Below are 17518 nucleotides of genomic sequence, written 5' to 3' on the forward strand. Positions count from 1 at the left end.
ACTTAACAACTACCTTACTAACTATTAATAAGCAGCAAATTAAGAGTTTATGTAGGCAAAAGTTATAGTTATTGTTTTGTTAATGGCGAGAACTAGACCTTAATATAAAGTGTGACCATTGCATTTATTAATATTTTGACAAAGCTTTTTATATAACTTATATATATATATATATATATATATATATATATATATATATATATATATATATATATATATATATATATATATATATATATATATATATATATATATATATATATATATTATTTTTATTTAATTTTTTTATTTTTAAGTAATTTTGACGTGCTTTTGGCTTTAGATTAAATTATTTTATTTCAGGTAGTTGCCGATACAACATTTCTATTTATTTTTTTTAACTACATTTTTAAGTTTTTATTTTTCATCTAATATTTACTTTTTTTTTTTCAACATTATTTCAGTTAATGCAAATTATTTTTAATAGTTTCAGTTTTAGGTAAACGGTAACAACGCTGATGCCAACTGTCTAAACCAGATTTTTATTTATTTATATATTTTTTGGTCATTTAGCTGATCCGTATGCACAATCAGAGAATTCAGGCACAAATAAAAGCCTGAATGCAGAGCAGGTGCGTGTGACAAAAACAGGCAATGAGGAAATTCTGCAAATGGCTGGATGAAGAGAGTGCAGTGCACTGATGTGTCTCAGCATCTAATAAGGTTCTGTAAGTAGCTCGGAGTCAAAGTCCAGTATAAACACATGAGACTTGATGTTTGCTCATTATTGACATGCTGTTGCCATAGCAACAGCAACAGTCAGACACTCAATGGTGCGAGAAGGAAAGCTGAATGTTTCAAAGGCTGCAAAACAAACTTGAAGAATGATTAAGGGAATAGACTAGTAAAACATGAATTGATTCAAATAATTTTGTTTTAAAACACACCTTACAGCTAGTGGAGAAATCATTTGCATAGACTACTCCTCTACTATTTAAGTAGAAGTCGTGGCCTAATGGTTAGAGAGTCGGACTCGTAATCCAAAGGTTGCGGGTTCGATTCTCCGGCCGGCAGGAATTGTAGGTGGGGGGAGTGAATGTCCAGCGCTCTCTCCACCCTCAATACCACGACTGAGGTGCCCTTGAGCAAGACACCGAACCCCCAACTGCTCCCTGGGCGCTGCAGCATAAAATGGCTGCCCACTGCTCCGGGTGTATGTTCACGGTGTGTGTGTGTTCACTGCTGTGTGTGTGCACGTTGGATGGGTTAAATGCAGAGTACGAATTCCGAGTATGGGTCACCATACTTGGCTGAATGTCACTTCACTTCACTTCACTTATATAAAATTTCCTGTGTATTATAAAATAATAATATGTCCTTGTTCAATAAGCAGTTACATTTATTACTAATAATTAGCATAATAAACATTTACTCCAATAAGTAATAGTTCATTAGCCTAATTGGAGGTCGTTTGCACAGCAACCTGGCATTTCAATATAGAAGATATAGAACGTGTTATTATAGTCATTTTACAGCAGCTTTGAACACGGCACATACAATCAGAATTTAGAATCAAAACACTGTTTTTTTATAATATTGCTTTTATACTAATAGTGCTTTAAGATTCTTAAAAATGGCATGCTGTCTTCAAGACATGAGTTTAAAATAATGTAATTGTCTGTGTAGATTGAAAAAGTGAAAGCACTTATGGTGAAAGTTATTATAATGCAGTCAGCATGAATAGCAGCACAGTTTGTGGACTTTCAAACACTGTTCTAAATTGACTTCTGAGAATTCCTGTTCAAACATGCACACTGTAACCACAAACTGAGAGCAACCACTATGATTAGTCATGCTTAATTTCAGTCATGAACACTTTATATGGATTACAGCAGAGCGACAGCGATGGAAGCAATTTCCATTATGTAAATGCAACCCTTTAAAGGAACCCAGCATCTCCATGGTGACCGTCGAATAGAGTGTATATCTTTTCTGTGTGTGTGTGTGTGTGTGTGTGTGTGTGTGTGTGTGATGAAGTTGATTTCACACTCTGGCAGGACAAATCATATTCCACCCACACATAGAAACACACACACACACACACACGTTCATTCTAAGGGAGTTCATCGGTGGCGAGTATACAAGCTTACAAACAGATAGATAAACCACAGGGTGTTAGAAAAGTCTTCCTATAAGGGAAAGCTCATCACTATGGAAACAATGGCGCAGTCTGGAGCGCTGGCTGTGAGGGATACTAGCTGGAAGTCCCTTCGTTTCCTGTGAAAAAGACCTGAAAAAAATCCTTAAAATATGCACATTTCAAGTTTTAGGATTATTATCTCGGCAATGATAGTGTTTGACTGGAAAGTATGTTTTATTTCTTTGTTTACTAGGTTATTGAAAGTGCTTTGTGTAACCTAAACTTAGGTGCCTTCAATGCAATATATTTATTTTATTTATTTATTTATTTTACTTAGAATAGTCCGCTTTCATGTCATTGCACATATATCTTAAACAACAATGATTTAGATACACTACTAATTTGGGGTCTGTAATATTTTTTATGTTTCTGAAAGAAGTCGCTTATGCTCACGAAGCCTGCATTTATTTAATTAAAAATACAGTAAAAACAACTGTGAAATATTATTAGAATTTAAAATAACTGTTTTCTATTTTAATACATTTAAAAATTATAATTATTTCTGTGATGCCAAAGCTGAATTTTCGGCATCATTACTCCAGTCTTCAGTGTTACATGTCACATGATGATTAGAAATCATTCTAATATGCTGATTTGGTGTTTAAGAAAGCTTTATTATTATTAATAGTAGTAGTAGTAGTAGTAGTATTAGTATTATTATTATGTAACAAACAGTTGGGCTGCTTAATAACTTTAACATCTTTAATTAACATCTTTGCTAAATGGAGAGATCAGCACAGAATAGCAAGTATTGTTTTTCTGTGAGTTACATGGTTAAATCAGTAGGTGGTGTCAAGTCAATTTATGATTTAAATCTATTAAATAATTTATTCAGTCAGTTTATTAAAAAAAACACTGATTTTTTCAGGAACAAACAAGTGACTGCCTATTTACGTGAGTCACTGAATAATTTAATCAACCGATTTGTAATGTTTTTTTTTTAAATAGGCTAAAGCAAAAAAAATAATAATTCAGAACCTCTAATAAATTGCATTATTTAGTACCCTAATGTTCAGGTTAGAATTACGACAATCATCATGAGAAAAAAAAAGTTACTCTCTATACTGTATATCCACAATTGTGCGGCTCTAGTTCAGAGCTATGAAAAATAGTATCCATTTTTATACACAAGAGGCTGACAGGTTTGAGCACAGACTAAAAGAGAGGCCATATTGAGACGTTAACCAGTACTGACTCTCACTCATTTGTCATGATGAGATGATGTACTGGACTTACACAGAAATATGACAAAGCTACGCTGCCTCACACGGCTTAGCCTTAAAAGCTTTTATTGGATGGCACACAATTACTGCTTGCCTCTCTGTATGAGAAGACTAGAGAATGTGGAAATCGAACAGTCAGATAATTTATGCAGGCCATTTCTGTTATGTAGCTGCAGCCAGGGAAAAAAGGCCTTTTAATAGATGGGGGTCATCCCTGTGCGGGGAGCTGCTGTATACTGCACTTCACTGAAAACGCCTTCCCAACACAGCCTCTTTCTCAGTGTTCTCCAATATAGAAACGATTCCACTATCGCTCACTATCGTAAGGCCAGGAATGACGTTAAGCGTATCACACGCCAGGCCCACAAGCAGTACTGGCAGTACCTTAGTGGGAGGGTAGAACGGTGTGCAAGTACTGGGGACATACGCGGCATGTACAGCGGCATCAATGAGGCACTGGGTCCTACAGTGAAAAAACAGCACCTTTGCGAGCCAATGATGGCACCATCGTCAACGACCTTCCAGGCCAGCTTGGTAGATAGGTTGAGCATTACAGCTTGCTGTATGGCACTCCTGTGGACGCCGATTTGAACGCTGTTTCTTCTGCTGTACCACAACTACCTGTCTTTAACGAGCTGGATGCGGAGATTTCAACAATGGAAATCGAGTGTGCGATTGCATCTATGAAGGATAGCAAGTCACCGGGCAGCGATGGAATTCCAGCGGAGCTGCTGAAGTGTAGCGGGGCAGTGTTGGTCAGGTGGCTTCACTGCTTGTTTCGATGCTGTTGGCAGAATAAATGCATCCCTAGCAAACTCAAAGATGCCAACATCATCACTCTTTATAAAAACAAGGGTGACAGGCAGGACTGCAACAACTATCGAGGCATCCCGCTCCTTAGCCTTCCAGGAAAATGCCTTGCCCGTGCAATCCTCCCAAGACTGCAGCTTGTTGCTGACCAGGTTCTGTCGGAGAGTCAGTGTGGCTTCCGTGCTGGTCGCTCGACCTTGGACATGATTTTCTCGGTACGCCAGCTTCAGGAAAAGTGTGTGGAACAGCAACGCCCATTGTACATGGTGTTTGTCGATCTGACTAAGGCTTTCAATTATGTGAGTCGCTCTGGTCTCTTCCACATTCTGCAGCGACTCGGTTGTCCGGCAACTCTTTCGGCAATACTCCAAGGTTTCCATGATGGGATGCGGGCAACCGTACAGTTCAACGCTGCCGGCTCAAACGAGTTTGATGTCTGCTGTGGAGTAAAGCAGGGGTGTGTCCTCGCTCCTACCTTGTTTGGCATCTATTTCTCGGCTGTGCTGCGATGGGCGTTTCCGGATCCAGGTGGGGTTCTGCTGCGCACACCAGGTGTGATGCAACTTCTTCAGTCTGGCTCGTCTGAGGGCCAGAACCAGGGTGAAGCGCGTCCTTGTGCGCGAGTTGCTCTACGCAGACAACGCTGCCTTCGTGGCTCACACTGAACAAGAAATTCAGGAGATGTGCAATTCTTTTGCCGCTGCCTGCACAGAGTTCGGACTCACCATAAGCCTCACTAAGACAGTGGTGATGGCTCAGAACATTCCTGCTCCCCCTCACGTCACCATCAATGGCACATTGCTGTCGGTTGTCGAGAAATTTGTCTATCTCGGCTCAACTCTGACAGCAAACAACAGCCTTGGTGCTGAACTGAATACCAGGATCGGTCATTCCTCAACAACCTTTGGGCGACTTCAGTCTCGTGTCTGGAACAACAGCCACCTTTCTCTCAAAGTAAAGGTGCGCGTATATGAATCCTGTGTGCTCTCTGTTCTACTATATGGAAGCGAAACGTGGCCTACATACCGGCGGGAGGAGCACAAGCTTAATGCTTTTCACTTCCGTTGTCTACGACAGATCCTTGGCCTGTCATGGCAGGATCGGGTCCCGAACACCACCGTGCTGAAGCTCACTAATAGCAGTGACATGTACACCATGATCTGGAGGAGACGTCTTAGATGGATCGGCCATGTGCGTCGTATGCCGGATGAACGTATCCCAAAGTCCATCTTCCATGGGGAGTTAGCTGTTGGACACCGCCCTCGTGGCCGACCCAAGCTCCGCTTTAAGGATGTCGTCAAGCGGGACATGAATGTCTTTAACATCAACCCTGACCGATGGCATCATATTGCGGAAGACAGGGCAGCTTGGCGGTCTGCGCTGACAGAGGGCACGGCTCTGTCATGCCAAGCTTACATCAGCTTTTGCACAGAAAGACGGCATGTTAGACATTGTTTAGATCGGCGCTTGCGCTGCGAAAGGCCTTGATGATCCCTGTGCGGGGAGCTGCTGTATACTGCACTTCACTGAAAACGCCTTCCCAACACAGCCTCTTTCAATTGCCACAAGGAATTTTTATCTTTCATTCTTGCTTTCTTTCTTTCAAATGTGCTTTTCTTTATTTTCATGCATTGTCCAACGTGCTGAAAATTCCTTTTTACTACCAGGGTTTTGGACAGTAAATAAAACCAAGTTACTCATCAGTTGCTTTTCGCATTTACCTTGTTGGAAGATATGAGGCTTAGCTAATTTTAGACAATGCAAATGTGAAATATTCCTTGCATTAAGCCAGCAAAACGGAAATATGAGTCATACTGCGACAGGTGCAGTTTTACCAACAGACAAAGTCTGTCATAATGACAAAAATGTATATATATTTTAGTAAAATATATGCAAAACACAATTTCATGGTCAGAAAGAAATTTAAATAAATTTAAATAAATGTCCTCAATTCACTTTGCATCGGCAGGTGTGTCATAGTTTATTTTGGACCCTGACTTCAAATCATTCACAGTTTCTAATGCTTTTTTTCTGTTCCGTGCTTTTTCTCAGCAGTGTAGCACTAAAGCATTTCCCAGGCTGCTGTGTGACAGCCGGATCAGAGCAAGCACTCCTAAGAACCCTACTGTGTCAGGTAGGAAAAAACAGCAGGTCTCTTTAATTGAAAAGGAGATCGAATCACCCAGTTAGCAGAGGATAGTCGAAGGACTGTGTATGTAATGACAAGAAGCAAGGATTGAAACACACGCAGCTATTGATCATGATCACGTAATTTATTTCCAGTGGTTAATAGACTTCACACACTCCTAAACCAGATGTGCAGCGAGAAGATATCAGCATAGAAAGGTTGCTTACTGTATTTATGGATTCTGATATTTCTAGGGGTTTATGTCTGTATGTGTCTTGGTTAGAGCATTTAGTGAAACACAAATGCACTGAAGTGAGTTCCAGCACTGGAAGTGCCTCCAAAACCAGGGACAAAACCACAGTGGATATCAATAAATGCTCCCAAATGGAAATTTGTCAGCTTATATGCAAATGAACGTCCTGAGAAACTACTTAGAAAACAAAATTACTCATAAGACACACATAATTGATTTCACATACATTAGTCTGAGGATAGTGAGTTGCATATAACTATACTAAAAGAAGGTAAATTTTTCATCCCATTAATTTAATAATTAATCTTTAAGAAATGCAAAGGCGAGGCAGACTCTTTAACCGTATTTATCTACCCCTAATCTGTGTTATATTTTGTGTAATGTCAGCAAACATGCTGCAGATATGTCTTCCAGATAAATGGAAAGCCTAAGGAAAGCTGACCAGCACATCTGTTTTCTTGATTCAAATATATGCATATAAATATGACTCATAAATCCACTAAATTAGATTTTGAGGCCCTGTGCAAACATAAAGCTTTCATGTTTAAAAGCTGGGGTGTTTTATCATTCAGTCTAGCCTATTTGTCGCTTTGAATTTTTTAGTTTGTTCAGAGAGGTGGGCAAGCAATCATGGTCAAATCAGAGCCTGTTATTTAACGTTATCGTTATAGTTCTTAACCTATTATTAATCATGGCAACTTAACCAAAAATATGTTATCTTCAACACTTCTTGAGAACATATTTCTCAGTGGATACCAATTTGAAGCTGCAAATGACAAACGACCAAGCCGTATTTATAGAAAAGAAGCACAAGTGCTTTTCAGGTTATCAGATATTGTGAGCGGGCTGATTCACATCTGAAGATAAGAGCTGGTATAAAATACAGCATCTTGCCAACAGAGTCTCATTAGCTACATCTCCTACCATGGTGGCACATTCTTGTTGTTTGTCTCATTAAAAAGAAAAAACATTTAACACTGAGCCATTCGCTCTATCTGTTCTGGAGTTGTCATACTTCAAGTAACAAGATCATTCTGACTCATTCCTAACCAACAACACAGAGCAAATGTCAGGTTGAGAGAGTAAATGTTTTCCGAACCAACAAGACCCGTGAAGCCTTTCCTATACCAGAGACCAAAGACTTAGTCTGATCTGTCGCATAATTGCATCATAACATCCACTGTGTTCTTCACATGCTTCATGTTAAGTAAAACACATCATGACTGATCTACATTCACATAGGAAGTGTGTCTAAATGACACAGAATGTGGTCTAGGTTAAATACGGCTGATGGATACAGTCTCCCCAGGTGCTTTTAGAAGAAGACACTAAACAGAATGGGAAAGATGGAAATGACAAAGCGGTGCCTGTAAATGCATAGTGCCATCTAGGGGTTTTTATGTATGAGAAATAAAAGGAGCAATGCCTGAAAGACCTATTGTTACAACAAAACACTCATCTTGAAGAATAATGATGAAAAATGGTAAATTTCGAGAGAGGTGAGATAAAGTAAGCTTAAGCAGAAAATTATAGATTACATGCAAGACTGACCAAGTTAAAAGACAAAATTCACATATATTCTCAAAGACAAAAGCCATGGGATGCGTACTTCACAAACAGGGAACACATCTGTAGGCTAACTGGCATTCAAAACATTTCCTAGTTTTTCAATAAATATACATTACAAATGAAGTTATAGATCATAAGTGCTACAATATCAAGGAATAGGTTTAAAAATGCATCTGTAATGAACAGGAAACTAACATTCACGACCTCATTGTATAGAATGTTGTTATATGGTTCTCATAAGGACAAGATGTTAACTGAACCTTTTGAAGAGAGTTTCTTCAACGAGAATCCTTTTTGAAATATTGCTTAGCCCACTGAATACTAAATGAAATCCTTGAAAAATAAGTGATCCACTTAATAAAGGCTTAAATTATTCATGATAATCTCATAAAGTTCTGTGCTGATTAAATCTAATGCAGTGATGGCCAGAAAATCTATAAAAGAGGTTTCTTATGCACTGGAAATGTCTTCTTCTTACTCTTCTGACCGTTTATAGCTCAACAGGCTACCCACATTAAAAACAGCAAACATGTTTATGCATGTGTTATCAACTGTATGTGTTAACAACTGTATGTTATCTAGCCTCATGATGCTGATAGACCACAACAATAAAAAAAATCCTACAAAATAAAATATTATGCCATAGTTTTACATGGATGTTTAATGGCATACATTTTGTCTGCATTAATGGCTACTTAAAATCTAAAGATCAATTTGTGCTCTTTTAACATTATTTATTTATTTTATTTCTTTCATGGAATAACTCTAATAAAAACCATTAAAGCGTTAGAGCATTAAAAACCTTTGGGGTATAACTTTGTCCTGGTTACTTTAATAGTAAATGAAATAACCACTTTTGCATAACTTATAATAATAATGCAATTTATAACACTGTGTGTGACTGAAGCTGCCAATATAGACGAAATTTGCACATCTGTCGTGACAAATCCATTACATCCCACTTATCCAAAACAATTACCTGAAGCACTACAGGTGTTTTGAAAAATGCCATTGGTGTTTTAGCAAAAAATGACATCATTTAAAGCCCAGGTGGCATTTTGCCCCATTGTACCCCAATATAGAAAACAGTGTGTGTAAGAGGCTAAAAAATATAAATAAAAAAAAGCTACACCTAAAAGGCCATAAGTGAAAGGGTCATAACTTGGTCAAAATCTTGATCAAATTCGACAACATAAATAAATACAATTCTATAGATTTTATTTTTTTTTTACTTTTAATAAAATATAGCCTATATATATTTGATAATGTCAAAAATCTTGCTTCCTGTGCCAAAACGATAGCATTTATAGCATTTTCTTTGCCGAAAACGGAGGGAAATGACTCGAAGACAATGGCATGCTTCTGATGATGAGAGCTCATTCTCATCTCCGTTACTGTGGAAACCAACTTCACATCCCTCTATACACGAATTCCTACCAATAGCCACACTAAAACTTCAGCATTCAGACTATTCATTTCAATTGCCAAAATCTGCTTTTGTTTAAAGTACACAAAAACGAACCCCCGTAAACTATGCAATCACGTGTATTTATGAAAAAAATAAAAATAAATAAATAAATAAATAAAAATGACATAACTTACAGCAGTTAGTTACAGCGAAACTGTTAGCTACTTCCAGATTGTCGATGTGAGGCGTCAGTCTAAATTCAGCCGTTCCGAACTGAACCATTCCGATCCGAAACGCGCTGTACTCCTGATCAGCTCCCCTCGGAAACAAGCCCCCTGTAGTACGACACACACAAAATATATGTTAAACAATTATACTGTATACACGAATTAAAACAAAAATGACGCCCACGCTAAACATACCAATTTGAACACTTGGAGAGCCTCCAATTGTCATCCCACATAAGAGGGAAATGAGGCAAATCGATAAATTCTTAAACTGTTGCATCTCCACGACAGTGTGTGTTCACCCACTGTTTGAAGGAAATATTTGTCGTTAACACAGTGTTGAATCAAATCCGTAACATATTGAGGCGTTGCTGGAGAGTGACGGCGGCTGCTGTCTGCAGGTGGTTCCTCTATCGCGGACTCCTGCCTCAGTCCCGCTTCTGGAGGAATAATGCAGATTTATCTCTCTCTCTCTCTCTCTCGCTCTCTCTCTCCCTCTCCTCCCTAGTCGCGCGCCTTCTTGTGAGTTGACTTCACTTACATACAAGAGCACTGCACACATACACACCGGCGACGAACGATAATAAGAGCAAGGAGGTGATTTTTAAAAACTACTTCAAAACACACGTGTCATTTTCCAATTTTTTGTGTTTGTTTTGATTGCAAACTTTAAAAAAAACAAACAAAAAAAAACGTTTTCTAAACACATTTTGATTTAATGATTAAAAAAAAAAATCAAGTGCTAAAAATAATTAGGTGGTGTAACCATCATATGGGGTTGTAACCAAAATGTCCTTGCATCTTGACTACAGGTCTGAATACTTGAACGCATTTTCAAAAAGGTTTTCAAACATGTATTTCAAGGTAATTATTGAGTCATTAATTTGATCCTACCACACAGTCATGAGGCTCTAAAGGGGTGTTATCTGTTTTGTTTTGTCTAGTCATATGACACAAAAAAATGGCTTCCTGCAAGTTGGTTATGCCACACTGACTTTGATTTGGCTGACACCAGTTATTGTTGTTTTTAATATCAATAATATTTTTAAACAAAATTGCTTCAATGCAATTTAAGTAAATAATAACAATAATAAAAGATTGTGCCAGGCTTATGGAATAACTGCTTAATTAAACATTTATTTTATTTATTTATTTGTAAGTATATATATATATATATATATATAATTGTACAAAAAGTGCTAAATTACACAAGTTTTACCATCCATAAAAGCTAAATACAGAGCATATCTCCATGGCGTTACTGTGAAGAGGGATGTAGCTAGGAATTCTGGGCCACTTTTCAAAATAAAATTAGAAATTGTTGGGAGTCCCATAGATCTGCGGGTGCTTGAATCATTCTCACCATTTACTCCACTCGCTATGGCCCTGGACTATCATACAGGACCTCCAACATGCTGTCCACATCTGAGAGCTTGCATTGCCTTCAGGACCATGGACAGATCCCTCTCACCTCCACAAAAAAAATGACATGAAACCTAAATGGATTTGATGAGCTGAACATACAGCCATGTGTCTTTATATCTCTGGATTTCCATATCTATGATGAAACAAAAGTAATTAAAATTGCATGAACATTTTGCATTGCACAGCTTTGAACAACCTCTTGAGACATGTGTGTGTGTGTGTGTGTGTGTGTGCATGCGTGCGTGCATGTGTGTGCGTGTCAGTTTGCAAGACGTTCAATACACCTGTCCCTTGTTTGTACCTCTATACCACAACACTGCAAGCCATACTATTTTGAAGTGTACATCACATATTCTCTAAACCCCAAAGTGCAGTCTCGGATGAAAGACCTGACTGCTTTCATTGCTGAATATATAATGGCAATGAATCTACTAATAGTGCTCACAGATCTGATTAAATTTTGGAAACATTCTATTTCCTCCCCTCCCTTCAGCACAGACCACAGGCAACACCTTAATCATCCTCTCTTACATCTCCCCAACCGCCATGTCCCAGTTTAATTCCCCTCGGCCCATGCTCCATACTGCATGAGCTGCTATAACAAGATCCCAGGCTGGAATGTGTTTCAGGGTTAAATAGCAAATATAAAAATTGAGCTCACTGAAGTGATAAATGGAAAATTAAATATTTCATGATGAAAAAACAACAATCCGTTTTTCTAAAGAAAGGTGAAGATAACCATAACCCACTTTCAATCATTCGAGCTCAGGTAACAGTAACTTCTAATATCATTAATCACTTAACAACCATATTTTAACTTCAGTCGGTGTGTTCACAAGCAGTTATTATACAAATGCTTATACAAATGAGATTTTCCCAGGAATGTGCTAAACACACAAATCTCAATCTCTGAAAACAGTGGGGTTGAATACATCTTTGCAGGCAAAACAAACATGTATGGATGCCCTGTATATTTTTGTAGAATTAAGAAGATGAGAATGACAACTATATGCATTACTGAGAAGCAAAAATTAGTAACTAATCTGATCCATTTAAGCTTTAGTATATGCTGTGCATGGCACACATACATGCTCTCGCTTTCTCTCTCTGTTGCTTCTGGCACTCTTCAATGTCATTTTTCATGCTCATGGCTGTTTATCAAGTGGGTTGTCCTCACATTAACATGCTCTTCTCCTCCTGGATAAGCCCCTGTGAATCTGCACATATATAAGTAGAAAGGGCATGCAGTGGGCAAGGAGATTGGCTGCAGGACTAATGGCCATTTCTCACGGCATGGACCTAAGCGTGACACACTGAGAGAAGTTTACATGATATAGTATGATTTAGCCTATAGCTATATCACAGGCTAGCGTGTTTGTTTTTCTGGCTTTGCTTTTGTAGAAAACAGTAAACAAGGCATTGCATATGCTTTACAGAGCAATATATTAGACTTCACCGAAACATTCGCTGAAGTGGTGCTCAGTTATTATGAATTATTGTTGGTGTTCAGTTATTATAAATGGTTCTGACACTTCAACAACTGACACATTTTTTTCAGGATTATTTGATGAATAGAAAGTTCAAAAGAACAACATTTGTTTATAATAGAATCTTTTGGAACATTATAAGTAAATGTCTTAAATGTTTTTTTTTTCACTTTTGATTAATTTAGTACATCTTTGCTGAATAAAAGTATTCATTGTTGAATAAAAGTATTAATTTCTTGAAAAAATAAAACATTAAAATAAAATATTACCATGAAATTATTAGCAAGCAACTATTAGAATGATTTCTGAAGGATTGTGTGACACTGAAGACTGCAGTAATGGCTGCTGAAAATTCAGCTTTGCAATCACAGGAATAAATTACATTTTAAATTATATTATAATAGAAATATATATTAAAACAGCTATTTCAATAATATTTAATAATATTTCACAAATAAATGAATGCAGCCTTTATGAACACAAGAAACCTTTTTCCATAATTCCAAAAGTGTACATATTGTGTGTGTGTGTGTGTGTGTATACATATATGTATGTGTATATATACACACACACACATATATGTATATATAAACATGTATGTATATATATATATATATATATATATATATATATACATACACACACACATATACAGTACATACATATATATATACAATTATGAAATTATATGGAAAAAGGTTTTTTGTGCACATTAAGGCTGCATTCATTTATTTTATTATTCACTCAGTTTTAATATTAAAGAAATAATGATCAACAGTGAACACAAAGATGAGAAATATATTTCAGCATTTGGTCATATTTAAGCATATGGACTTCCCCTCATATATGTGCACTGTGGACTAGAGCTGCTCTAATCCATGGTGACATGACATTGAGGCCATAATCAGTAGTGTCACCCATGCAACATGCAGCTAAACTGGTCAGAAAAAAAGTTGGAAATTAGAGAAGAGATGAAGAATGAAAAAGACAAAGAGAGGCAGAAAAATGACTTCTCATCATCCATTTCCTCCACACATCATTTCACCCCCATTCTTGCCCTATATCCAGTTTTGTCATGCCTCCATTCGAAAGATGCCATCCCTTTCAAAAACCCAAATTTATGCATGCCCGCAAACACACACACACACACACACACACACACTCTCTCCATAGCAAAAAAGTCAATCCATCTGTCTGGGTGTTTGCAAGTAACCTTATCATCACTCTCAGCTCATGATAAAATTTCCCCCCTTCACACTAAGACTTCACTCATGCGTGGATGAGGGGCAGTGACACTAGAAAATTCAGCATTGGGAATGATGCGTCCAATTTTTTTTTTTTTTTTTATTGCCACCTCTTCTGACTTGTCTTAAATACCTAGTAAAACATCAGCTGAAGATATGTCACTATATATTATAATTATAATAAAGGCCAGTGTTGGGTGTGGAAGCTGCAAGAAAGAAGAAGCTGTCATTCCACCTTCTCCTTACCCAGTGTGTGTTCAGGTTGTATTAGGCAGTAGTCTGTGATATAGGTTACAGAGTGAACTGACCGGTGGGGTGGGAGGACAGATAACCAGCAGGAATCAGACAAGCTGCTTGAAACAATGTGTGAGACAGCAATCACGGGGAAAACGCAGAGGCGAACGCGCGTGGGTGGGCTTGGAAACACACAATGAGCAGTGTCACGCTCAAACACACAACTGCAAGCTGCTGAAAATAACTTTGAAACTGTGTGAGAGTGCTTTACCTGTATTATTCGAAACAGTCTTCTAACTTAAATTTTCCCTGCTTCGACTAGAGCACATATCTGAAATAATTTATTTTATTGTGCATTGTAATATCAAATTGACTGATGCGTGAATCATTTCACCAGTGCTGGCTTTTTTTGTGCTTATCAAACTGATATCCGCATATTCAAAGGCTTACACCTCCATGTTAGCCTGTCTTGTTACACAAAGGCAGCGCTACCACAGTAATTAGTCAAATGACTGTGGAGGAGGATCTCGCAGTAAAATGCTCAGAGGGAGGAAATACATGTAAAGCAATTGGCTAGATAACTGAGAACAGTTTTTCAACACTCCATCACACATTTGTGTGATTTTGATATGTATACTGTAGTCTCTTTAGTGAGTAAGTTCATAAGTTGGACCCCTAGGGGGCTCTATAGTGCATCTTAACATTTTGAAGTCTGAGGGTTTAATCAACTTTAAGTTAAAGTAGGCTACTTTAAATACATAATAGATAATCAAAAACATGTCCAGATGAAGGTCTTTATACTAAAAACACTGATTTCCTCAGCAGTCTGAATCTAATGTGACAGCTTTAAAGGTTTTAAAAGCAGACCTGGCTCCAGACACAATCAACCCTGTGAGACAGGGGAAATATATCAGCAAAATCAAGAGGTAGCTGTCTTGGTGTCTGTTGCCATAGCAACTAACTAACCATTCCACACATACTCTGCAACTCTGTGTATACCACAAAGATAATATGAGGAAAAAAATGTGGTCAGGTTCACAACGGTTTCTTCTTGCACTTCCCTTTTATATAGACAACTTCAGCTCTCTCTTAGATTTATTGGCATGGCCTATTTGTTGTGTGAATGTGGCAGCTAGGGAGGGGTGGGGCATTCTCCATTTAGCACGCTTCATTACATTCCAGACAGATTTCATATTCCGACTAGTGCAAAGACACCCGTAGGTCAATCTGCCAGCATATTTCACAGCATAATGAATACTGGTGCTTGGGTTGGGTGCAGGAACAGGTCAGACCCTGACTCCCAGACAGCTTTAGTGTCTTAGGTCTCATACTAGGTCAGAAACACACATTACAATAAATCAGAAGGACTTTTAAACAGCCCTCATGGAAAAATACTGGTGGTTCTTGGGTAAATTAACTTTGATATTATGGCATTAAAGGGATAGTTCACTCAAAAATTAAAATTTGATGTTTATCTGCTTACCCCCAGGGCATCCAAGATGTAGGTGACTTTGTTTCTTCAGTAGAACACAAACAAAGATTTTTAGCTCAACCCGCTGCAGTCTTTCAGTCATACAATGGCAGTCAATAGGACCCACGGCTTTGAGAGTCAAAAAAACATACACAGACAAAACCAAATTAAAGCCTGCGGCTCGTGACGATACATTTTGGTCTTAAACAATCAGTCTGTGCAAGAATCAGTATATATTTTTTTACCTCTGATCCACCGCAATGTCCAACTGTCCTGAGCTCGTTCACACAACAGCCGGCACGTGACGTGTCAATGTGCTCTGGCATAGTAGACGCATATGCGGAAGCGATCTGTCGCGCGTATACGTCACTCATTGTTTAGTAGCAACTAACTTATTCACTGAGTTATACACTCATTGTATCGTCACGAGCCGCAGGGTTTAATTTGGTTTTGTCTGTGTATGTTTTTTTTTTTACTCTCAAAGCCGTGGGTCCTATTGACTGCCATTATATGACTGACAGACTACAATGTTTGAGTTAAAAATCTTTGTTTGTGTTCTACTGAAGAAACAAAATCACCTTCATCTTGGATGCCCTTGGGCAAGCAGATAAACATAAAATTAAAATTTTTGGCTGAACTATCCCTTTAAATGTGAAAAATCCAACTTCTATTTTGTCAGGTACACTATTTTAAAGCAACTGCAGGTAGTTTTGCGTATTTCTGCGACTTTGGAGCCCCGCACAGTTAAGTGAGTGAAATTCACTGTCGTAAATATTTCACTGTTTGTTGCTGCCGTAAAAGCAATCGCCCATTTCACGGTGCTTCGTGCTACTCACCAAACTCCCAGAACAGACGTTTGAAGGAAGCGTGAGAAAGAAACGGAAGCCATTCACCTTATTCAAGGTTAGTAAATCATCAGAAGATCTTGAAACTGATATTTCAAGGTAAAAAATGTACGTTCTGTTGCTTTAAACGTTGAATTATCTTGTGGACAAGTTTGGATTTCTACATTTACATGTTGCACTTGAATAATTAAATTTTGTGTAAGGGCAAAACATTTGGGGATTATGAGAGTTTACATTTAATTGCCATTTAGACTTAAATGATAAAACATGTTTTATTTTAAAATGTCACCATTAGCATGATTTGTGTTACTTTTGGTTAGTTTTGCACAATTGTACATATTCAACACATATTTAAGTTAAGTGGACTTCACAACCGCATACAATAGTTTTGAAAAGAAATTTCATAAAATTAGCATTAATGTACTTGTTCATATAAAGGTTTATTTATTTAGTCATTTAGCAGACGCTTTTATCTACAACGACTTACAAATGAGGACATAAGAAGCAATCAAAACCAACAAAAGAGCAACAATGTGCAAGTGCTATGACAAGTCTTGGTTAGCCTAACGCAGTACAGATAATTATTATTATTTATTTTTTAAAATAAGACATATAGATAAAATAAAATTAGAATAGAGTGTGCTAGAGTTAGAGGGTCAAGTAAAGATATTTATATTTTATTTAGTTTATATTTAGGTTTTATATTTATAAAGGTTTATTTACATTTATTAAGATTTACCAGTCTAACTTTCAGAAATTGGCACAACTAGTTAAGAAAACTCAAAAATGCTTTGCATTTTGTTGCTTGCATGAATTAATAATTTATTCACCTTAACTCAACTTTAATTTTTTTATTTTTATTTATTAATTTTTTTAAAGCTTATAATATCTACAGTACAGACATGCTCTGAAACTATGAACAAAACTACCTATTTCTAGATTTAATTTCTAACTTGACTTTTTAGGATACGATGATCTTGGGAGAGATATAAATAAGCAAAAGATTCATAGGTCA

At 37.4% G+C, this 17518-nt stretch overlaps 1 protein-coding gene across 1 annotated transcript in view; it reads right to left on the bottom strand.

The window, feature by feature from the left end:
* LOC306852809 (glutamate receptor 2-like) overlaps positions 1–10077 on the bottom strand; it is a gene marked incomplete at both ends in the record, with an annotated part of 31683 nt that extends 21606 nt beyond the window's left edge. Inside the window, 2 exons of the mRNA XM_079389902.1 lie at positions 9765–9905; positions 9993–10077. Of these exons, the coding sequence (XP_079246028.1) occupies positions 9765–9905; positions 9993–10077 (226 nt within the window). The remainder of the gene's footprint in view (positions 1–9764; positions 9906–9992) is intronic.
* Between the last annotated feature and the right edge of the window lie 7441 nt (positions 10078–17518).

This window comes from Barbus barbus (genome assembly GCF_936440315.1).
Source record: "Barbus barbus genome assembly, chromosome: 33".
NCBI classification, from domain to species: domain Eukaryota; kingdom Metazoa; phylum Chordata; class Actinopteri; order Cypriniformes; family Cyprinidae; genus Barbus; species Barbus barbus.